The sequence below is a fragment of the Macaca mulatta genome, chromosome 5 (genome assembly GCF_049350105.2).
Source record: "Macaca mulatta isolate MMU2019108-1 chromosome 5, T2T-MMU8v2.0, whole genome shotgun sequence".
NCBI lineage: Eukaryota > Metazoa > Chordata > Mammalia > Primates > Cercopithecidae > Macaca > Macaca mulatta.
In genome coordinates, this window is record NC_133410.1 from 50,874,537 (window position 1) to 50,899,321 (window position 24,785).

Here is a 24,785-nt window from a genome sequence, read left to right on the forward strand (position 1 = left end):
AGGCGGGCTTTAGAGGCGCGGGACTTCCACACTTCCTCTCCGAAGGCCCTGCGCCGGTACCGTAGCCAATCACAGGCCACGTTGTGTCGCAGCAGCCAATCGGAAGGGCCTGAGCCTGAAGACGTGCACTTGACCCCTCCTCCTTCCGTGTTGGAGGCCCAATAGTGGGTTTTGCTGCCACCGGTTCATTTTCCTTCTGTTTTCACCCATTCTGGCACAATCCGCCGCCATCGTCGTTCTTTGTGAGACCGAGCCTGAAAATGCGAAGCAGAGAGGCAGGACCAAAATTGAGACGAATCCGGGAACCTGCCAATGGGTCTCCGGATGCGTTCTCTGAAACTGGAGGATATCGGGAGGAAAGGGTATGGAAAAGAGATAAAACACGGTGCCCTAGGTATGTTGAAGACAGAGTCGGGCCCAAAATACATGATTTACTGAGATGCGTGTCGTGTTCTTGCGCTTTATCTTGTAGCTCTCCGATGCGGAGATAATGCGGAAACTCTTGGCATGGTTGGCTGTAGGTACCTGATACGGGAGGAGCGGGAGTCAAACAGGATACGCCGACTTTTAATTCGAGGAACCCTTTTCTGAAACACTGCCACAATGAAGGACATAAGGTAAGGTTCTTGGGGCTCGTCATTAGTAATAGGGGCAGGGGACAAGGGGCAATTAAGTGGTTTTGGTTGGGAATGAGGCGTTATGGATAGCTTTCAGGAGAAAAAGCTTAGAACAATGTCTTAGTTATAAGCCCTTATGTTTGAGGAAGAGATTCAATTTGCTTAGAAGGAAACAGGCAGTGTGTTTTTGTCTCTGAGGAGATCCTTAGCATACAGAAAATAGAAGGGTTTGCAACTTTTCCGTTTCTTTGTATAGCACACAAAAATAATTCCAAATATCCAGGCCTAACAAGATTGCTTCTTTTTCCCCTTTGTGTTTACTTTGTCCTGATTACAGCCGAAAAGACACATATTAAGGTATTATTTATTCACACCAGTTTTCCACTAAAATATGTTTATGTCTTCTTTGGATGGAATTAATAGCTTTTGGTTATGGTTCCTTAAAAGTCACACGGCCTAAGGATAGTCAAGGAACTTTGGAAAAATTGGTCCCTGGGGGATGTGCAGGGAAAATACTTTTTGGCTGTAAGATGTGTGCAGAGAGTAGGAACTGGATTTAAATACTGTAAGTTGGTTGGGCTGTTGGAGCCTTTTCATACTCAACCAATTAAGACCTGAATGAGGCTGAATAAAAATACATTGTTTTTAGCTGTCTTTGAGGAAAAAATCAGTTGCCTTGTATTTTTGTAACAGTTTTATTCAGATATAATTCTCATACCATACAACTAACTGGTTTAAACTGTACAATTCAGTGGGTTTTAGGATATGCACAGAATTGTGCAATAGTCACAATCAATCTTAGAACATTTTCATCACTCCAAAAAGAAACCTCATTTTTTTTTTTTTTTTTTTTGAGACGGAGTTTCGCTCTGTCGCCAGGCTGGAGTGCAGTGGCGCGATCTTGGCTCACTGCAAGCTTCGCCTCCCAGGTTCACGCCATTCTCCTGCCTCAGCCTTCCAAGTAGCTGGGACTACAGGCGCCGGCGACCACACCCGGCTAATTTTTTGTGTTCTTAGTAGAGACGGTTTTCACCATGTTAGCCAGGATGGTCTCGATCTCCTGACCTCGTGATCCACCTGCCTCGGCCTCCCAAAGTGCTGGGATTACAGACGTGAGCCACCGCGCCTGTCCGAAACCTCATTCTTATTAGCAGTACCTCCAAATATTCCCCCACCCCGCTTCAGCAACCACTAATTTACTTTCTGTGTGCCCATGCCTGCTCTGTACACTTCATGTAAATGGAATTATAAACTAATATATGGTCCTTGTGATTGGCTTCTTTCACTTGGAATGTTTTCAGAGTTCATCCATCTTATAGCACGTATCAGTACTTTATTTTTTATTGCTGAATCGTATTCCATTTTATGGATGTAGCAGATTTTGTTTATCTGTTCATCAGTTGGAGGGCATTTGGGTTTTTCCTTTTTTTTTTTTTTTTTTTTTTTTTAATTGTTAGGAACATTTGTGTACAAGTTTTTGTGTGGACAAATGTTTTCATTTTCCTGATTACACACCTAAGAGTGAAACTGGTGAGTCATAAGGTAACTAACTGTGTTTAACTTCTTGAGGAAGTGCCAGATTATTTTCCCTAGTAGCTGCAACATTTTACATTCCCACCAGCAGTGGATGAGGCTGTCAGTTTCTCCACATTTGTGGTGTGAAGTGACTGTCTCATCGTGGTGTTTACCTTTTCTTAAGGACTCAAAATTTGTTTGCAGATACAGGCCTTCACTTGCCATTTTCTTAAGGTAGAGTTGAAAAGTACTGCTGCCAGTTCATCATCTGAAATGAGGGCTGTTTTCTTTCCTGTTTAATTGGATTGTAACTATTTGCCTTTCCTAAAGTTGAAACAGTGTGCTTCCACATTATTCTGACAACATTCCTTTATTATATTCAAATCAGTTTCTGAAAACTGCTTTTATTAGAACAGATTTACTTAAATGAAGGCAATAGCCGCAAGGGGTTACTGCTGTAGATATTTACTTCTGGATAGGAAATAAGTAATCCTATCTTTACATTTGTTTATAACTTATATATGCTTTTTTTGTTGTTGTGATTGTTTATTTTATTGTTGACATTGAAGTTCTCAATTTGATCCTTTGGTTATATCGTTGCTTCTTCTAGTAACTTCATATCCAGTGATTAAACCTTTTCACTGCTGTTCACATAATGAACTGTTGTGATTATTGAATACTTAAATGAGGATATGTAAGCTGTATTAAAGATAGTGTTATTTGCAAAGGCATTGACTATTGCACAAAAAATTTTAAAAGAAAATATCTCTTTCCAGGAGTCATGCTCAGAGATGTCAGGAAAAGATACATGGGTCTTGGAAGATAATTACTCAAAATATGCAGGGGAAGGTAGTATATTTTTCTATTCTAAATGTGTTAAGTATTCCTGGAACTATAGCAGTGAGTTGGAAATGGAGGAATGTCCAAGTAAAAAACATTTATAAAGGATTTGATGAAATCTAATTACCTATTTTATGGTATAGAATCTTATTAATTGTCCACTTGGAAAGAATAATAAATTATTTATTGGCCCATTACTATGGGCCACACATTATGCTGAGCTTTTTATTATTTATTTTATCTTATTTTTTTGAGATGGGGTCTCACTCTGTCACCCAGGCTGGAGTGCAGTGGCGCAATCTCAGCTCACTGCAACCTCTGTCTTCCAGGCTCAAGCAATCTTCCCACTTCAGCTTCCTAAGTAGCTGGGACCGTAGGCATGTACCACTACACCTGGCTAATTTTTTTTTGTATTTTTGGTAGAGACAGGGTTTTGCCGTGTTGCCCAGGCTGCTAAGCTTTTTATATAGAGTATATAGAAAGAGTTGGTTTTCTTAAACACTGTTTATTTCTTATAATAGCTATGAAAGCAGATACAGACTTCTTGCTTTCTAGGGTTGGTATCTTGCTTGTTGAGCACCTACCCCTTTTGTCTTGCCAAATTTTTCATTGTTTGAGTTCTGTCTTTTGTTTCAGAAAGCCATGGAGTTTTGAAATTATTGTTAAATCATTATTTGTTACATAATTATTTCTACTTCTAGAATCTCATGCTAACTTGGAAGTGTCTTCTCAGCATCAAGCCTGATATGGAGGGGCAGCTACACCCTAATGTACTCCAAAACTAGTTATGCTTTGTTTTATACGTAATGCTTCTATTATTAGACAAGTGGTTTCCAACTATTAGAAGCAGTGCTAAGACTTCAAGGAAAAGGGGGAGTGTTTTTTCTTCTAACAGAACTTTTGAGCAGTGATGAAAGGAAAACAAGAAGACTCAAAAGATTATAAATCTTGGCATGAATTAGTATTCTGCCAATTAGAAACATTCTGATTGCCTGACAAGGTCTATTGCTGATGAGGAGTAGAAGCCTGTGGGAGGTGGGGGTGGAAGCAGCAGAAGGGAAAGACAAGCAAATAGTAAAATGTATTCATCATAGTGGATAAAAATCCACTTTGGGGGAAAAGGTCAAACTCCTTTAATGGTGCTGTACATCTGTACCTTTACTCCATCCTATGGCAAATATTTGTATAACTGCACAGAAGAAATTGGACAATATTCGTTGAAATATTCATAGAAAGTTCAACTTTCCAAGTTAGTACCACCCCAAGGAAAATTATATGAGTAGGGATACTTAATTTCTAGCCATACTCTAGTTCTAATCAGCTTCTCTAAGTAGCTGGAACTGCAGGCGTGTGCCACCACACCTGGCTAATTTTTTGTACTTTTGGTAGAGAAGGGGTTTTGCCATGTTGCCCAGGCTGGTAAGATTTTTATATATAGTATAAAGAGTTGGTTTTCTTGGCCAGGCATGGTGGCTCACACCTGTAATCCCAGTACTTTGGGAGGCTAAGGCAGGTGGATCACCTGAGCTCAGGAGTTCAAGACCAGCCTGGCCAACATGGCGAAACACCATCTCTACTAAAAATACAAAAATTAGCCAGGCGTGGTGGCATGTACCTGTAACCCCAGCTACTTGGGAGGCCAAGGCAGGAGAATCACTTGAACCCAGGAGGTGGAAGTTGCAGTGGGCCAAGATTTGCCACTGCACTCCAGCCTGGAACAGAGCACGACTCCGTCTCAAAAAAGAAAGAGTTGGTTTTCTTAAACAATATTTATTTCTCTTAATGACCCAATGAAAGTAGATACAGACTTCTTGCTTTTTAGGGTTGGTATCTCACTTGTTGAACACCTACCCTTTTGTCAGATGCATAGCAGGTTAACAAAGTCGATAAAGTGATATACTTGACATTGTTCTGGGTTTTTTTCCCCAATTATAGTAAAATTGGAGGTCTTAACTGTTCTACATTAGATAAATATACGCATTTGTTTTAAAGAGCTAAGCAATGAGAATCTTATGAGTAGAGCTGAAGTTCAAGAAATAAATGTCCAATGATTAAACTTTTTCCACTGCTGTTCACATCATGATTTGTTGTGATTAATGTATGTGGATGAGGACATAATAGAAAAAGAAAATGGTGAGGCTTGTATATATTGTGTTTCTGCACAATGAGTTCCTTTGAATGTTTTTCGTTTTAGGAATAAAATTGAAGGGTGTTTTTCTTAGAGAACATCATTTGTCATATTTATTTGATCAAGAAGTTGAAGATTTATGTAATAAGGTATGGGACTTACACATTTATTTTGATAAAAGAACACAAAAAAGGTCAGGTATGAGTAGAAAATTCACATTTATTGAGTCTAATGTGGATACTGTACTCTGAATTAAAATTTTCTTTTTGTTACTCTTCCAGCTTTTAAAGATAATAAGTATTATTTCAAAATAGTATTTTTTAAATTAATAGATTCAATTCAGGAAAGGCATTGGAGGGGGTGGAGCTTTTAACTTTGACAGTCTCACTCTGTTGCCCAGGCTGGAGTGCAGTGGCACAATCTCTGCTCACTGCAATCTCTGCCTCCTGGGTTTAAACAGTTATTGTGGCTCAGCTTCCGAAGTGGCTGGGATTAGAGGCGCATGCCACCATGCCCAGCTAATTTTTTTTATTAAATAGAGACCAGGTTTTGCCATGTTGGCCAGACTGGTCTCAAACTTCCAGCCTCAAGTGATCCGCCTACCTTGGCCTCCCAGAGTGCTGGGATTATAGTCATGAGCCACTGCACCTGGCTGTTGGTTATCTTTTCTTAGAAATAATGATGTAATCTTTTCAGCACCTGAATTCTTAAAGATCCAGGGTTTACAAATGACTCTTAGATATGTCAAGGATGACTATCCTATAACTTAAGGAAGTCAGGAACAGTAGAAAAGAAGGTGATAGGAAACTAGGAATCTTAAAACTAGTTCTGTCATTAATTAGGCTTGTTATTGTGGGTATTTCTCAAATTTAAGAAATATGAGGGGTCTTGAAAAAGTTCATGGAAAATGCATATCATGAAAAAACTGCATGGATTTCAAAATTTTTGGACCAAAATAAACTCCTACTAACTTGTTATAACATGTTTGAACAGGATCTAGTTTGAAGCACTAAGAAGAATAAGACATCAGTTTGAGAAGAGGCTCTATCAGAGCAACACGAATTCTGCTAAAATTGAAGGAAGAACAAACATCAAATATATGTCGACACTTGGGTGGAAGAATGGTGAGCTAATTGATGCTTTATGAAAAATTTATGGGGACAATGCTCCAAAGAAATCAGTTTACAAATGGATAACTCGTTTTAAGAAGGGATAAGGTAATGTTGAAGAAGAAGCCCACAGTGGCAGATCATCCACATCAGTTTGTGAGAAAAAAATTAGTTCATGGCATAATTGAAGAAAACCAACAATTAACAGCAGAGATGACAGCCAACACCATAGACATCTCAGTTGGTTCACCTTACACAATTTTGACTGGAAAAGTTCAGCAAACTTTATACCCGATAGGTACCAAAACCACTGCACCCAGATCAGCTACAGACAAGAACAGAACTTTCAATGGAAATTTTAAATAAGTGGGATCAGGATCGTGAAGCCTTTCATTGAAAAATTGTAACAGGAGATGAAACATGGTTTTACCAGCGCAATCCTGAAGACAAAACACAAAGCAATGTTACCAAGATAAGAAGTAGTTCAGTCAAAGCACAAGTGGACTGGTTGAGAACAAAGGTCATGGCAACAGCTTTTGAATGCTCAAGGCATTTTGCTTGTTGACTTTCTGTAGGGCCAAAGAATGGTAACATGTGCTTATCATGGGAGTATTTTGAGACACTGAGCCAAAGCTTTAGCAGAAAAATGCCTGAGAAAGATCAGAGAGTTCTTCACCACAACAATGTTCCTACTCATCCCTCTCATCAAACAAGGGCAATTTTGCAAGAGTTTTGATGGGAAATCACTAGGTATCCACCCTACAGTCCTGGTTTGGCTCCTCCTGACTTTTTGTTTCCTAATCTTAAAAATTTTTTTAAGGGAAGTACATTTTTCTAAAGTTAATGTAAAAACACTGCATTGATGTGGGTAAATTCCCAGAACTCTCAGTTCTTTAGGGATGGACTAAATTTTATAGCTGGTATCATCACTTACAAAAGTGTCTTGAACCCTATAGAGCTAATGTTCAGAAATATCGTTTATATTTTTATCTTTTAATTCCATTTTTCTACAAACTTTTTGAAGTCTCCTTGAATATGCACCCTTTATAAAAGGGAAAAATTCTGTGACTAATGTTGACTTAATGCTGACTTAATTTTCTATTTTGTAAATATATACAAACGTAAAAGTTGATACAAATTTTGTTCATAGCCCTTAAACAAGTTTGTGAAATAAATGCATTCAGAAACAAACTAAAACATTAATGAAATGGATGCTACTGTTTTACTGAGGTGTAAACATAATACTGGCTGCTATGGAAAAGTTACATAAACAGTCATGTGCCTTGTGATGATTGTTTTGTCTACAACTTCGCTCTTTGCAGACCGCAAGACTATTGAAATGAGGGGAAGGGATCTGAATTCCCGAAAGAATGTCAAGTGGGCATCGAGGCTTATGCCTATAATCCTTGCACTTTGGGTGGCTAAAGCAGAAGGATCCTTTGAGGCCAGGAGTTCCAGACCAGTATGGGTGACAAAATGAGTCTCTGTCTCTACAAAAAATAAAATAAGCATGGCCATGTGCCTATAGTCCTAGCTACTTGGGAGGCTGAGGTGGGAGGATCACTTGCACCCTGGATGTTGAAGCTGCAGTGAGCTGTGATCATTGCCACCACACTCCAGCCTGGGTGACACAGCAAAAACCTGTCTCTAAAAAAGAATGAGAATATCTTTGTGCTATGAAATCCTAATTTGAAGAATTCATCATTAAATTCTCTCCAAACATTCTTCTAGTGAGCAATTCAGTTTTTATTTGATTCAGGATTAGGCTTGGATAGTAGTTAACGAAATTGGATTACAACTGTTTTGTGAACTAGAGTTTTTTTTTTAGATACAGGCAGTCCTTGCTTTGCAAAGTTCCAATATGTATAAATGCCAGTTACCACAATTAAGTTAAATAAAACCAGTCCAACAATGTGGTTAATAATTCCATTACCACAGTACTGAGAAAACTTGCATAAATTTTGCTGCTAGCTCTTTAGTCCACAAATCGTTGTGCCCCCCACCTCCGCCAAAAAAAGGTGTGCATCATGATCAGTGGCCAGTTACGTTCTTTCAAAGTTTGTTGGTGATTTGTTACTGATCCATCAGTTCATGCACAGATAGCAAAGCACAAAGTGCATAGTAGTGTTGCCTCCGTGACCCCAGAGATTAAAACTTGTGACCATTTACAGAAATGGATAATCAAAATAGGTAATTGGTCAACAAAGGACAGGGCAGCAAAGAAAAGTGATAACGCTGGAAGTGAAATTGGATGTGATTAGAAGATTTGAAAGTGGTGACAGCAAAGCAAAGATAGGTTGAGACCCAGACCTGCATGAAGCTGTAATACAGGCCTATTGAAAAAGTATGATAAATGTAAAAAGGTAAACTTGCTTCAACGTCTTTCAGTTTTAATTGCACTAGGAACAGAAAGCTGCTTGCGGTTGAAATGGAGCATTTACTTGTTTGAAGACTAATCAAAAACAAATCCCAATCAGTTTGACTAGCATTCAGGCCAAAGTGATAACCTTAGTTACTGCGTTGAAAGAAAATATATTACTACCAGTAAAAGCTGGGTTCATTATTTCAGAAGTTGGCGTGATAATGTTAAGCTATCTTATGAAGCTGCAAGCTTCAGATGGAATGTTACAGAAGATGTAGCTGACTGGGAATGTTGACACTGCTGCTGTTCAAGAGGCAGGATCTTGCTTTAGCCACCCAAAGTGCAAGAGTTGGCTTTGAATGCTAGGTGTAATGAGAAAAGAACTTGTCTAGAAGTTAGGAGACCTGGGTTGAATCCAGTTTCTGGTAGTTTAGCAAGTGATTTTCCTTTGGCTTTACCTCGCTGTAAAATAATTCCTCCCTAAACTAAAAGTACACCCAGGCAACGCATCTAATTAGATTTGAAGCTCTGGGGAAACTAGTAACAGCGGAAGGCGAGTGCTACGGAGTCTCAATACCATGGGATAGTAACAAGTATGAAAGGGTACTAATTGATAACACCGTAACACCCCATCTATGCCTCTCTGTCCACAATAGCCTTTGGGTATGCCCAGATAGTTTCGCTTTGTGTAAGTTCTCAAAATGCCAGAATGTGTAATCAAGTGGGTAATTTTAAGAACTCAGTCACAAATTACAATAAAGCTCTTGCAGCCCAATTTTCCACGTGGTTTGGCTTGGGCAGTGTCGCCAGGGGCTGCAGACACCTCACAGGACTAGTGCTACGTGGGGTTCCTGCGGACCACAGCGGTTATTCGGCCGGACGGAGACACCCTCTGCACTACTCCTTTACCTGCTAGTCCTGGCTACCGCATCCATATTCTGCGCGCCGCCCCTCAGAAAAGGGTTTCTACATTCGCGCGGGCGCGAAGACCGCAGAGCGCGCCCAACCCGCAGAGCCATACCCTGCACCCCAGCCTACCGCCGGTCCCGGAAGTGCCGTGGCGGGCCGTGCGTCGGGGTGGGCGGGGAGAAATGTCGCTCCCGGAAGTGTTGGGCGGCAGGGCGTGGCTGCGGCTGCGGCTGCCACGTTGGAACGGAACGTGGAGGTGGCCCTGGCCCGGGAGGAGGGGCGGCGGCGAATGCTGGGAGACTCCGACGGGCGCTGCACTAACGCAGGATCCGGCTGCTCAAGGTCCTTGCCAGGTGTGTCCACCCGTTGCTTTTTGTCCTCTTCGCCGGTCCTTAAGCCTTGAGGTAAAGCCCAGGCCAAAACTGGGACCGCAGCCTGGGTCTCCGCTGCCGCGCCAGCCTGAGGCCCGGTCTCTGGTGACGGCGCGCCCCCAGTCTTGGTTTCGGGCCCGGCGGAACAACGCCTGGCGTCTGGACTCCTTCAGTGATCGCGCCCGTCCGCATCCGCCGACGTCTCCACTGCTGAGCAAAAGCCACCCGAGGCTGGCGACGGTGTCTTGCCGGGGAGTCGTAGCCGGGCTGGTAACTGGAGTTTGAGGTTAGGAGACTTTCAGACCCTTGTGCACAAAGAGGTGCGGTCCCCGAGGGTGAGGAAAGGAAAAAAATCTAAGGATTACTTTGGTTGACTTTAGTTTGGTTAGGATTTGTTTGTTTGTACTTGAACTGTTGCCAGATTTATAGTTAAAGGTTCATAGGTTTGAACTGACGTCTACTGTCATTTAACTAGGATTGGATTATTTTAAGGACAGTGGTAGCCAGGAGCAGCCTGTACTTTGAGGGCAGTCTCATTAAGTGTTACATGTTTTTGCTAATAAGTTGTTAAATTACGGGGCTGTTGTAAAATAAACCAAAATATTGCCTGGACTTGTGGGCATTATAAAATTTTCCTTGCGCTTAAGGAACTAATTTTACGTAGGGCTTTTTGCAGTTGCAATGATCTGATAGTCTGTGACAAATCCTTTCTCCTATTTTTTTCTAACTATAGAAAACTGAAATTTGGTTGTCTTTGTGGGCAGTTATAACTGTATTTAATCAGTAAAGCTGTGTTCTTGTTATAGCGTCTAGCGTTTTCTGTACCTCCGATTATTCAAGGGTTGGCAAAAGCTTACTCTCCTTTTTTGTTTTTGTTTTGTTTTTTTGTTTGTTTTTGTTTTGTTTTGTTTTGTTTTTTGAGACGGAGTCTCGTTCTGTCACCCAGGCTGGAGTGCTGTGGCGCGATCTCAGCTCACTGCAACCTCCGTCTCCCGGGTTCAAGTGATTCTCCTGCCTCAGCCTCCTGAGTAGCTAGCTGGTATTACAGGCGCCCGCCACCACGCCCGTCCAATTTTTGTGTTTTTAGTAGAGACTGGGTTTCACCATGTTGGTCAGGCTGATCTCGCACTCCTGACCTCAAGTGATCCGCCCGCATTGGCCTCCCAAAGTGCTGGGATTACAGGCATGAGCCACCACGCCCAGCCTACTCTCCTTTAGTGGTTCTTCTGTGCTTCTTGTTTCTCAGTATTCCTTAATTACAGCTCAGGGAGAGGTTTGTAGACTCCAAGAACTTTTGGATAACTCGTGGTGTTTCTGTAGTTTTGTAGTGATTTTATCTTACATACGTCCACGGTTATTTGTGAAACTTGAAATTTAAGGTAGATTTAGAATAATATTACTTAATTTTATATAGGCAAATTATTTATTGAAACTAATAACGTGGGAATAGAAATAAATTTGTAAACTGTGAAGAGCAATGATTCACAATTTTGGGGGGATTTCACTGTCTTATGGGAATCTAATGAAAGCATTGGAAGAATGCACATATACCCACGTAGGATTTTCTTTTTTTTTATTTTACTTTTTTTTTTTTGAGACAGGGTCACTCTTTGTTGCCCAGATTGGAGTGCAGTGGTGCAGTCATAGCTCACTATAACCTTGAACTCTTGGACTCAAGAGATCCTCCCTCCTCAGCCTCAGAAGTAGCTAGGAATATGCACGTGGCGCACGCCCAGTTAATCTCTTATTTTTTATAGGGATGGGGGTCTCACTACGTTCCCCAGGCTGGACTCAAGCTCCTGCTCTCAAGTGACGTGTAGGATTTTCTGTGTACATAATATTATGAAGTTTACAAGTTAAAAACTCCTGTAAAGGGATATTACTAGATTGATTTACATTGATTACATTGTTTTTAGAAATGTCATTAGGTTAATTTCAGCTCAAAAAGTTTTATTATACCTAAGATTAATATGACACCAATTAGTTCAGTAACCAGTGCACAGTTACTTTCTCCTTTGATTTGGTTTGGGTTGAGTGAAATGAACCTAGGACATTGAAAATAATCAATCCTCTGAACAATTGTTTCTATCCATATTGAGATATTTTGCCCACAGAAAATGGATTTTTACTAAAAGCAATGCCAACTAGGGATTGTATACCTGGTTTGGGAATCAAAGTTCCAATTCTATTACCTCTTTAACTTTTTACTTGCTTTCTGAGGTATGGGTCAGCTCTATATAGCATTGTAAGGTTGGTACTTTTCAACATTTTCAACAATTTTAGTATTGCTAAATACTTAGCAACAATTTTAGTTACTTTTTTTTTTTGAGAAGTTACTTACTTTTCAACAATTTCAACAATACTAAAAGTATTTAGCAATACTAAAACCCAAGTGCTGTTGGGTTTTAGTATTGCTTCAGAAAATTTACATTTTGAAAATGAGCAGAAAGAAAAAAGTTTCCACCTTATCGAATGCAATTATCGAGAGAAAGTTGCATGAAAAATAAGAGTTCTAGTCTGGAATATAAATATTCCTCAATAAATCTTTTTTTTTTTTTCTGAGACAGAGTCTTGCTCTGTCTCCCAGGCTGGAGTGCAATGGCATGATCTCGGCTCACTGTAAACTCCGCCTCCTGGGTTCAAGCGATTCTCCTCCCTCAATCTCCCGAGTAGCTGGGATTACAGTCATGCGCCACCACGCCCAGCTAATTTGTGTATTTTTTAGTAGAGACAGAGTTTCACCATGTTGGTGAGTCTGGTCTCGAACTCCTAACCTCGTGATCTGCCCACCTCGGCCTCCCAAAGAGCTGGGATTACAGCCGGGAGCCACTGCGCCCGGCCATATGTATTTTTTTAATTTATTTATTTTTTGAGACGGAGCCTAGCTCTGTCTCTCAGGCTCACTGCAGCCTCTGTCTCACTGCAACCTCTGCCTCCCAGGTTCAAGCGATTCTTCTGCCTCATTCTCCTAAATAGCTGGGATTACAGGTGCGCACCACCACGCCCGGCTAATTTTGGTATTTTTTAGTAGAGATGGGGTTTCGCCGTGTTGGCCAGGCTGGTCCCAAACTTCCGGCCTCAAGTGATCCGCCCACCTCGGCCTCCCAAAGTGCTGGGATTACAGGCATGAGCCACTGCGCCTGGCCAATAGATGTATTTTTGAAGGTTCATGGTAGTAGACGTTTTAAATGGTGATGTTTGTAATAACTGTCATTTATGAACATTTGTTTATATATGCCAGGCACTGTTCTAACTACTCTGAGTAATACCACTTATTTCTCACAACAACCCTATAGTATATATACTGTTATCCTTATTTTAATGAGAGAGGAGCCAGGACATACATGGATAAAGCGACATGACTAAAGTCAGAGGTAGACATGGTGAAGCTGGAATTTAAACTGAGGGTGTCTGCCCTAGACCCCATGCTCTTAATTGCTGTGGTATAGATACTGTCTTGTAGATGGCATATATGAACAAGCGATTGTCCACACAATTTTCTTTTTGTCTTGTCTTGTCCCTTTCTTTTCTTTTCTTTCTCTTTCTTTCTCTTTCTTTCTTTCTTTCTTTCTTTCTTTCTTTCTTTCTTTCTTTCTTTCTTTCTTTCTTTCTTTCCTCCTTCCTTCCTTCCTTCCTTCCCTTTCTTTCCTTTCTTTCATTCTTTCTTCTTTCTTTCGTGTGTGTGTGTGTGTGTGTGTGTGTGTGTGTGTCGGAGTTTCGCTCTTGTTGCCCAGGCTGGAGTGCCGTGACGCGATCTCGGCTCACTGCAACCTCCGCCTCCCAGGTTCAAGGGATTCTCCTGCCTTAGCCCCCAGAGTAGCTGGGATTACAGACGCCTGCCACCAAGCCCGGCTAATTTTTTGTATTTTTAGTAGAGACAGGGTTTCGCCACGTTGGTCAGGCTGGTCTCGAACTCCTGACCTCAGGTGATCCTCCTGCCTCTGCCTCCCAGAGTGCTCGGATTACAGGCGTGAGCCACTGCACCCGGCCTTCTTTTTATATTTTCGTAGTGATTATGTTCTGTTTGAAATAGTATTGAGTGAAACAAGTATTCATAGTATAAATTGTAATCACGTTTAATATTGAAAAAACATTACACACGGCTTTTAAAGTAAGTCTTGCTTGGGAAGTATGTATGGTTTAATCTAAAACCTTTTCCTGTTTTTGAGCGCGATGGCTCATGCCCGTAATCCTAGAACTTTGGGAGGCTAAGGAAAGATGATTGCTTGAAGCCAAGAGTTCAAGACCAACCTGGCCAACATAGTGAGAACCTGTCTCTGTTAAAAAAAAAAAAAAATTAAAATACATTTTTAAAAATACCTTTTTGGGCGGTGTGGTGGCTCACTCCTGTAATCCCAGCACTTTGGGAGGCCGAGGTGGGCTGACCACGAGGTCAGAAGTTTGAGACCAGCCTGACCAACATGGTGAAACTCTGTCTCTACTAAAAAATACATAAATTAGCTCAGGGTGGTGGTGTGTGCCTATAATCCCAGCTACTTGGGAGGCTGAGGCAGGAGAATCACTTGAACCCGGGAGGCAGAGGTTGCAGTGAGCCAATTTCATGCCATTGCACTCCAGCTTTGGTGACAGAGTGAGACTCCATCTCAAAAAAAAAAAAAACTTTTCATATTTTTAAGAAAATCATTTACAACTGAATGATTATTTCCAAGAGAAGGAAATATGTATATCCAGATGTAACTATATTTTCATGGCATTTTTAGTAATTTTGAGAATGATTGCAATAAGTAGATCGATTATGGTACTCTTATTTAATTAGATTCAGGGCATATAATATAGTTCTAGGCCATTGTAGTATAGTGATTTTTTTTTTTTATTTTAATAGATGGTATTGAAACCTTATATTCAGTACAGGTTAATAAGCAGAACTGCTTCTCATGGAACACTGAGTACTAAGGCTAAGAAATAAACTTCAGTAAATGCTTTGAATTCCCATTTAACCATTTTATGTTCATATAATGTGTCTCTTTCTTTTTCAATGTTACACATTAACCAAGCATTAATGAATTAGGTAGTCCTTGTACTTTAGCTCTTGGAAGTACTATTATTGTATTCCTTTTTTTTTATAATATAGCTATTTTGCTTTCACTTTTAGAAATTATTCTGAAGCCATCTTATAACCTTTTCCCCCTTAACAATACTTTCTCCTTTTTTAAAAAGTAAATGATCCTTTAAAGAGTTAAGAATTTAAATGTAAATGTTTTATCTAAAACTGGTCATTCTAATTCATTAGTCTACTTGTTTTCCCCTAAATATAAACTTTTAAAATAAATCAGAACTTTCTGCATATCTCCTAGTGTGCTAAGCAATTTTGAGTCTAAAAAGGGGTAAAAGTTTTGAAAAAGACTATTTGTCTAGTTGATGAGATAAGATAGCACATAAGGCAACTGGTTAAAAAGTAATTGGAAAATATGTCAACAATATGTGCTAGTAGAATGTTACAAAATGTTTATTAAAATAGAATGATATTATTATAAAATGCTGACAAATATAAACTTGTGGTGAGTATTTAGATCAATGTGGATTGAATCATCAGGGCAGTTTTCATGGAGGAGCTGGAACTTGAATTTATTACTAAAGATTAGATGAGACAGTTGGCAAAGAGGAAGAAGAGGAAATTCATGTTAAGAAAATAAATGCCTTTTTTATATCTTAGAAAGTTGGAATTTTTTCCCCACAAATAACCCTGAAGTTTTCTTGTTTAATCTCATGATAGCAGTAATCTTTAAAAATAGCAAGCCTATCAAAAGCACTAACCCACGTGCTAAGCACTTTGTTTGGCTCCCTATTATAAAACATATGATCTCATTGGAACCTCACAACATCCCATGAGGTTGTCACTCTTTTCCCTGTTTTACGAATGTAGAAACTGGGGCTCAGGGAGGTTAAATAATGTGTCCAAAGTATCATAGCTAATAAGTGGCAGAGCCAGTAGTCAAATTGAGGATTAACTCCAGAGACCATGCTTTTAGCTATGTGATACATCCTGCCTCCTAATCTCACTTTGCCCTAACCTAACATAATTTCTAAAATGCATTTCTTCAATTTCATCATGAATGCTGGTTGCTTTGTTATTGTTTCTCCTAAATGTTAATATTTCCTCTATGATATGAAAATTGAATACCTGAACTTGTTGGAAGTAATAAGAACTTGGACTCTGGAGCTAAACTTGCGAGTTCCGATCTTGGCTCTAGCCCCTTGCCCCCTTGCTAGCATGTACAGATTGTCTAACTTTCCGTATCTTAATTTTTTCCTGTATAAAATCTCCTTCAAATATAAACAATTTGCAGGTACAAGACTCGGGGCATATGTTTAAGGCAATCTTAAGGAAAATGTTAGAGGATAGACTCTGGAGCTGAGTAAGGAAACTGGCAAAAAAGTCCTGTTGGATAGCATTGAGTATCATTTTTAACTGCAGGGCTGAGACTGGAACAAAAGTGAGAATGAGGAAGAAAGAATAAAATGTAAATATTAAATGTCCAATAATATAGGGATTGGTTATACAACTAATAAAAAGAGAAGAGGAAAGAAATTGGAGGTAGAATAAGTTTGTGAATTGCCACATCTGTAATGGTTATGAGTCAGAGGACATCATTTAAAGCTGACAAATCAGTTAGAAGTATAAGCAGTTCAAAGGTAAACACTGAGAAAGATAATACTATTGATTGTAACTGTGTTGTGTGGAGGGGCAGTAAGATTATACAAGCTAATTTCATAAGTGCTCATAGTAGGGAGTTAATAGTTTCTGTGTAAAGAAATAGAGGATTAATGGTGTTAAGTAAAATATTTAAAATTACAATTAAAAAGATAAAATCAAACACATATTATAATGAAAATATACATCATCCTAATTATCAGAAAAATGGTAATTGCACAAAAAAGATGAAAGACTTTTTAAAAATTATTACCAAAAGATATTAAACCAAAGTAAAATATGACAAAACTAAGACCAACTACGTCTGTCATGTCATTTTAAATGTCATTTAACCTACTGAAAAGATTTTCAAATTGGATTACCAATAAAATCTGTTGGTTTTTTGGGTTTTTGTTTCTTTGTTGCCGTATAGCTAATGATTTGACATAGTTCTGAAGGGCAAAAGTATACGTGTAAAGGCAAACAAAAGGTGGAATTCAGACCAAAAGTTATTATTTCAGACAAAGAAGGATATTCATAAAGCTAAAGTGTACATTTGACAGTGAATTTGAACATTATGGATGTGCACCAAATAACTGTATTAAATAACAAAGTAATTTTCGTAAAGCAAAAGTTTCAGGAGATACCATGAGAAATAAACATAAATATATTAGCAGTAAGAGGCTTAATTCACTGTTTCGGTCCAAGGCAGATCAAGTGGACAAAAAAATAAGGACATAGGATATCTAAACAAATCAATAAAGAGGATTTAATTAGTATATATATTGAGCTGTAGGTCCTGAAAACAGAGAGCACCCCTTCTTTCTAGGTCCCAAGAATAATTCACAAACATTTACTATATAGGCTCCATTGATAGGAAAGTAGGAATTAACAGGCACAGGGGATTTTAGGACAAGGGAACTACCCTGTGTGATACTATAATGACAGATACATGTTGTCATATGTTTGTCAAAACCCATAGAATGTACAACACCTAGAGTGAGCCCTCATATAAATTGTGGAGTTTCAGTGATAATGATGTGCTCATGTTAGTTCATGGATTGAAACAAATAGACCTTTATGATGTGCGATGTTGGTAGTGAGAAAGGTTATGTGGTTGGGAACTGTGTAGCATTTTTTTGTACTTTGTGCTCAACTTTTCTAGGAACGTAAATCTAAAAGATAAAGCATATTTTTTTTTTTTTAAATCAAAATCCTATGAAAGGTAAAAAGAAGTTGTTTTTTTTTTTTAAAAAAAGCAAAGTCGAAAGATAGTCTATCGACTTAATAGGAAAATTGTCAAGTAATGGCCAGCTGCAGGGGCTCACCCGTGTAATCACAGCACTCTGGGAGGCCAAGGAAGGTGGATCACCTGAGGTCAGAAGTTCGAGACCAGCCTGGCCAACATGGTGAAACCCCATGTCTACTAAAAATACAAAAAAATTAGCCTGATGTGGTGATGTGTGCCTGTAATCCCAGCTACTTGGGAGGCTGAGACACCAGAATCGCTTGAACCCTGGAGGCGGAGGTTGCAGTGAGCCGAGATCACGCCACTGTGCTCCAGCCTGGATGACAGAAAGAAACCCCTTCTCAAAAAAAAAAAAAAAAAAGAGAAAAGAAAAATGGTCAAATGATACATGACTAGACAGAAGAGATGACAGAAAAGGAAATATGATTGACCCATAATCATGTAAAAAAAGATTTGTTATACATTATTTGTAATATTACTATACAGAGCTAACATTTTTCTTTTTGTTTTTCTTTTCTTTTCGTTTCTTTTTTTTTTTTTTGAGTCATAGTCTTACTCTGTCACCCAGGCTGGATTGCAGTGGTGTGATCACGGCTCACTGCAGCCTCAACTTTCCGGGCTCAAATGATCCTTCCTCCTCAAACTTCCGAGAAGTTGGACAGACATGCATCACCATGCCCGGCTAGTTTTTGTATTTTTTGTAGAGATGGGATTTCACCATGTTTTCCAAGCTTGTCTTGAACTCCTGGGCTCAAGCAATCAGCCTGCTTCGGCCTCCCAAAGTGCTGGCATTACAGGGCTGAGCCACTGCACCTGGCCTTTCATTTTTTAATGTTGCAAAAAATCTAAAAGTGTGACAGTATACTCTGCTAAGGCTGCAGGGCAAGAAGTAATCGTATATTACTCTTGGTGGTATGAAAAGGCACAATTGCCATAGAGGACAACTTGGTAATATTTATCAAAATTAAAATTGCATTAACCTTTTTTTTTTTTTTTTTTTTTTGAGACGGAGTCTCACTCTGTCGCCCAAGCGGGAGTGCAGTGGCCGGATCTCAGCTCACTGCAAACTCCGCCTCCCGGGTTTACGCCATTCTCCTGCCTCAGCCTCCCGACTAGCTGGGACTACAGGCGCCCGCCGCCTCGCCCGGCTAGGTTTTGTATTTTTTAGTATAGACGGGGTTTCACCGGGTTAGCCAGGATGGTCTCAATCTCCTGACCTCGTGATCCGCCCGTCTCGGCCTCCCAAAGTGGTGGGATTACAGGCTTGAGCCACCGCGCCTGGCCTGCATTAACCTTTTAATTTAGCAATTTTACTTCTGGAAATTTATAGCTGTCCCTTGTTTTTAACGAAATAACGTGCAGATGACCATTTATTTCAGCATTTTTTGTAAAAATAGCTAAAAACAGCTTAGGTGTTTGTTGGTATTTGACTAGGTAATTGTGGTACATCCTACAGTGGAGTACTATGCCATTTCAATGTATTTATGTAAAAATAACAAAGATCTTATTCTAATTTTTCCATAAAAGTAACTTTTTTTTTGAGACCAAGTCTCGCACTGTCGCCCAGGCTGGAGTACAGTGGCATAATCTCGGCTCAATGTAACCTTCACCATCTGGGTTCAAGTGATTCTTCTGCCTCAGCCTCCCAGATAGCTGGGATTACAGGCATGCATCAATCACCACACTTGGCTAATTTTCTTGTATTTTTAATAGAGACGGGGTTTTGCCCTTTTGGCCAGCCTAGTCTCGAACTCCTGGCCTCAAGTGATCCAACTGCCTCGTCCTCCCAAACTGCTGGGATTGCAAGCATGAGCCACCACGCCTGACCCCATCAAAGTAACTTTAATGACAGAAAATATGTAAACAAGTGGTATATGAGATTATACCTTGAAATGACCAGTTTTCTAATAATTTCTACTTTATCTTTAAAATCTGTGGGTTCACTGTATTCTCTCTAATATGTTTTAATTTTGAATTATTTTTTTAAACTGCTCTTATCATTGAGTAATCCTACTCCAGGAAGTTGTACCTTATTTATTTTTTGGCTGCTCTTACCCATAATGTTTTGTCACCCATCCTTGTTGGATAAACACATGTGTAGCAAAGTTAATTCTTCAGGTACCACCTCATTATTTTTGTGGGCTATTTTTCTAGACCGATTCAACTGAAGAACTATAATCTGTAGACAGAATAGACCAGTATTTGTCTCAGAATAATTTATCAAGTTTGTCTTCTTTTTTTTTTTGAGGTGGAGTCTCGCTGTCTCGCCCAGGTTGGCGTGCAGTGGCGCAATCTCAGCTCACTGCAAGCTTCACCTCCCAGGTCATGCCATTCTCCTGCCTCAGCCTCCAGAGTAGCTGGGACTACAGGCGCCTGCCACCACGACTGGCTAATTTTTTGTATTTTTAGTAGAGACAGGGTTTCACCATGTTAGCCTGGATGGTCTCGATCTCCTGCTCTTATGATCTGCCCGCCTCGGCCTCCCAAAGTGCTAGGATTACAGGCATGAGCCACCGCGCCCGGCCTCAAGTTTGTCTTCTTTCTAATTAATATTTCCAACAAATGACACCTAAACCAAGTTGATTTATTTGCATTTGGACATTACTAATATTGTAGTGGTTTGTTCAGTATGTTTCTGTGTAAAATATCTGTGTTCTATGTTAGACATTCAAATCATTCAAGTCTATTTCTTTGTAAAATATTCCCTTTAGCAGGATGAAGTTAAAGGAAGTAGATCGTACAGCCATGCAGGCATGGAGCCCTGCCCAGAATCACCCCATTTACCTAGCAACAGGTAAGTTCAAAGGAGAGAAGATAGTATGAGTTACCTAATTTCTTCTCTTCTGCGTCTAGCTTATTCAGGTTAATCTTTATCTTCTCTCTGGAAAGCCTCTCTCCCTGGCAAGTTACCGACATTCTCTCAGCCAAGTTCAGTGTTCTTCCTGTGCATTCCCATAGTATTTTGATCATGATGTGTTACATCTAAAATAGTTTCCTTCACAGGAATTGTATTTTATCTTTAGTCCTCCAGTATTAAGCACAATAGATGGCATGTAAAAAAAAAAAAAAAAAAAACAGTTAATATCAGTTTGAATGAACGAAGAGCAATTTTGATGTTAGCATTTTTATATAAAAAGAATTAGTTATATCATGTATGTCTATAAGCAGATATAGTAAATCACAGGACCTTTTTTTTTTTTTTTTTTTGAGATGAAGTCTTGCTCTTTCACCCAGGCTGGAGTGCAATGGCATAATCTCTGCTTACTGCAAGCTTCACCTCCCTGGTTCACGCCATTCTCCTGCCTCAGCCTCCCAAGTAACTGGGACTACAGGTGTCCGCCACCACACCTGGCTAATTTTTTAGTACAGGTGGGGTTTCACCGTGTTAGCCAGGATGGTCTTGATTTCCTGACCTTGTGATCCGCCCGCCTCGGCCTCCCAAAGTGCTGGGATTACAGGCGTGAGCCACCACGCCCATCCCCTATCATGGGACCGTTTTTACAGAGATTTTTAAATACCTACAGGCTTAAAAAATTATTTTACACTACCCACTCTTATAAACATCCTCTCCTAGCCCTGTGCTAGAATCTCATTGCTATAGTGATTTAAGCGTCTGCTCAATGGCGTATGCGCAGCATTCATGAGCAAGAGAATTGAAAAACATGCTTTTAACTTCAGTTTTGTAAGGTTTCTCTGAGTCTTATTTTTGTGTGTATAGTTACCATAAATATATTTTCTATAGGAACATCTGCTCAGCAATTGGATGCAACATTTAGTACCAATGCTTCCCTTGAGATATTTGAATTAGACCTCTCGGATCCATCCTTGGACATGAAATCTTGTGCCACTTTCTCCTCTTCTCACAGGTATGAGGTTCAGCTTTAAATTCATGTGATTATTTAATTATATATTGTTCTTGATTCCTAATTTGTTTATAATTATGCCATTATTAGAAACTACAAGGAATGCCATCAAGGACATGAAATATTTTGTGAAAAAGCATGTGAGTGTATTTTTATGGAAGTAAAAGTAGTGTTTATATGTCCTATTGACTTTTTTTTTCCTTTGCTTTTTTGAGACAGAATCTCACTTTGTAGCTCAGGCTGGAGTGCAGTGGCACGATCTCGGCTCACTGCAACCTCCACCTTCCGGGCTCAAGCAATTCTTGTGCTTCAGCCTCCCAAAGAGCTGAGATTACAGGTGCGCACAACCCCGCCCAGCTAATCTTGTATCTTTAGTAGTGACAGGGTTTTGCCATGTTGGCCGGGCTAGTCTTGAACTCCTGACCTCAAGCAATCCACCCATCTCAGCCTCCCAAAGTGCTGGGATTATAGGCGTGAGGAACCACGCCTGGCCAGTATGTTCCATTGACTTTTTTATTGCTGTTATATGTAAGGTGGGAAGGAGAAGCTGTAGTTTCTAGCATTTTTTTCTGGGTTGTGTGTGTGTGGTTTTTTTTTTTTTTTTTTTTGGATGGAGTTTCACTCTTGTTGCCAGGCTGGAGTGCAGTGGTGCAATCTCACTGCAACCTCTGCCTCCTGGGTTCTAGCGATTCTCCTGCCTCAGCCTCCTGAGTAGCTGGGATTACAGGCATGTGCCACCACACCCGGCTAATTTTGTATAGAGTTCGTTTTTCTTTCTCCTTTATTGTGCCTGTTTGCAAAAAGGTAGATGTACTAGGAAAGAAGTAGTCATAATAAGTATTAGTAGTGATTATCTCTGAATGGTAGCTTATTTTTATTTTCTTGTGTTACAATATTTAGAAATATATTTCACAGTTTTGTTGACATGATTTCTAATACACTAGATAACTAGGTATTTGGATCATACTTTCAAGTACTTATGCCCTATTGTAATGCAGAGAAAGGATGCCTTCATTTGAGTAATAAAATAATCTTTATTGCCTCAGTATCTTAGCAGTGTTTAAAGAGATTGCTCTTTAGCTGACAGAATACAGCTCAAATCATGCAGTTTCATGGGATTGCTCATGTTCTTCAGAGCTGTCACAGTGGGATGGGAACCCCAGATACCTTTTGTCTAGTAGTTTTTCTGCTTACTACCGTCTGTATCATCGTATACCTTTCTGCCTTCATATTTCATCTCCATTCTGGATCATATATTTTATTCTCCAATAGTAGGGGTACTTGTCATAATATAATCTTGATGTCGTTTCTCTAGTGTTAGAATACATTCTTTTTCTTAGAAAATTTCACATGACTCCTTTAACACCTTTACTATTTAACAGACCACTTGTTAGTGACCCTTGTTTGTGGTTTTTTTTTTTTTTTTTTTTTTTTTGAAACGGAGTCTCGCTCTGTCGCCCAGGCTGGAGTGCAGTGGCCGGATCTCAGCTCACTGCAAGCTCCGCCTCCCAAGTTTACGCCATTCTCCTGCCTCAGCCTCCTGTGTAGTTGGGACTACAGGCGCCCGCCACCTCGCCCGGCTAGTTTTTTGTATTTTTTAGTAGAGACAGGGTTTCACCGTGTTAGCCAGGATGGTCTCGATCTCCTGACCTCGTGATCCGCCAGTCTCGGCCTCCCAAAGTGCTGGGATTACAGGCTTGAGCCACCGCGCCCAGCCTGTTTTTTTTTTTTTTTTTTCCAGACAAAGGTCAAAGCATGAGACCCTTCTATAGCCAAATAAAGAGTGTTTTTACTTTTCAAAGGAAGTGATTGATTAGCTCTATTTTACAATGAACCAGAGGCAATTTAAGAAGATTAAAACTTAGGGTCTCACCATTTCTAAATGGTAAAATCATTCTTAAGCTCATATTTTTTGACACACAACTCAAGTATATTTTGTTACACTACCTTATAAGAGTTTTTACTCTTTAAGGATTACAAAATCAAATATGCAAATATGAGTATAAATAAAAAATGAAATACTATTATACCAAAGTCATACATAGTTACCAGGAGTGGTGGGGAAGTAATATATTTGAACTGTTTATGAAAACATTAAAAAGTAAATGTATAATTTCAATTTTTTGTCTACATTTATTTGACTTTAAGAATGAGTTATTTTATTCATTTTCTCCTGTAGATACCACAAGTTGATTTGGGGGCCTTATAAAATGGATTCCAAAGGAGATGTCTCTGGAGTTCTGATTGCAGGTGGTGAAAATGGAAATGTTATTCTCTATGATCCTTCTAAAATTATAGCTGGAGACAAGGAAGTTGTGATTGCCCAGAATGACAAGCATACTGGCCCAGTGAGAGCCTTGGATGTTAACATTTTCCAGGTAAGACTTTAACATTCATTCATAATTCTTAGACTGTGTGCTCCTCTTTTGAAATCAGTATATGAATCTACTATGCCTCAGTTTTGGAACTGCAAGTTGAAAAACTATGTGGCTATACAGGTTGACAAGTGTTTGTTTAAAGAATGGTGGGTTCAGAATTGAGATCAGGGTTAAAAATACTACCTCCCTGAAAAGAATCAGACTGATAGGTTTTTTTTTTTTTTTGGTTTTTTTTTTTTGAGATGGAGTCTCGCTCTGTCACTAGGCTGGAGTGCAGTGGCGTGACCTCGGCTCACTGCAGTCTCCGCCTCCTGGGTTCAAGTGATTCTCCTGCCTCAGCCTCCTGAGTAGCTGGGACTACAGGTGCGTGCCACCATGCCCAGCTAATTTTTGTACTTTTAGTGGAGACAGGGTTTCACCATGTTGGCCAGAATGGTCTCTTGACCTTGTGATCCACCTGCTTTGGCCTCCCAGAGTGCTGGGATTACAGACGTGGGCCACCGTGCCCAGCTGGCTGATGGGTTTAATTAAGTCTGAAGATGTCATGCCATTCGAATAGACATTTTATAAACATTAAGAGCCGCATAGATTGGAAACCTTGCCTTTTAAAAGTTCGTGCTAGTTCAGCATTAGGCTGGTGCTGTGATGTCCAGGTTAATTCACTGTTTTATTAATTGAGAAATTTTGTGTTTATGACAGACATTAATACTCTATGAAATAATTAGAAATTAAATGCAATGGCTGGGCATGGTGGCTTACGCCTGTGTAATCCCAGCACTTTGAGAGGCCGAG

The 24,785-nt window shown here is 39.8% G+C and overlaps 1 protein-coding gene and 1 long non-coding RNA gene across 51 annotated transcripts in view; both read left to right on the plus strand.

Annotated features, from left to right (window-relative positions):
* Window positions 1–198: 198 nt before the first annotated feature.
* LOC106998329 (uncharacterized) lies at window positions 199–7,496 on the plus strand. The gene is made up of 5 exons (XR_003729637.2): window positions 199–362; window positions 473–617; window positions 2,909–2,981; window positions 5,167–5,249; window positions 6,094–7,496. It is a non-coding gene; the product is annotated as an uncharacterized LOC106998329 (long non-coding RNA).
* Window positions 7,497–9,694: 2,198 nt separating this feature from the next.
* Window positions 9,695–24,785, plus strand: part of SEC31A (SEC31 homolog A, COPII coat complex component) — an 82,512-nt gene continuing 67,421 nt past the window's right edge. For 13 of the 50 annotated variants that reach the window (XM_078003413.1, XM_078003416.1, XM_078003419.1 and 10 more), the window contains exons 1-4: window positions 9,695–10,137; window positions 20,464–20,546; window positions 21,495–21,618; window positions 23,795–23,993. In XM_078003413.1, coding sequence (XP_077859539.1) covers window positions 20,468–20,546; window positions 21,495–21,618; window positions 23,795–23,993 — 402 coding nt within the window. In that variant the 5' untranslated portion in view covers window positions 9,695–10,137; window positions 20,464–20,467. The remainder of the gene's footprint in view (window positions 10,138–20,463; window positions 20,547–21,494; window positions 21,619–23,794; window positions 23,994–24,785) is intronic. The other 37 variants (XM_078003414.1, XM_078003417.1, XM_078003420.1 and 34 more) reach the window with 3 other exon arrangements.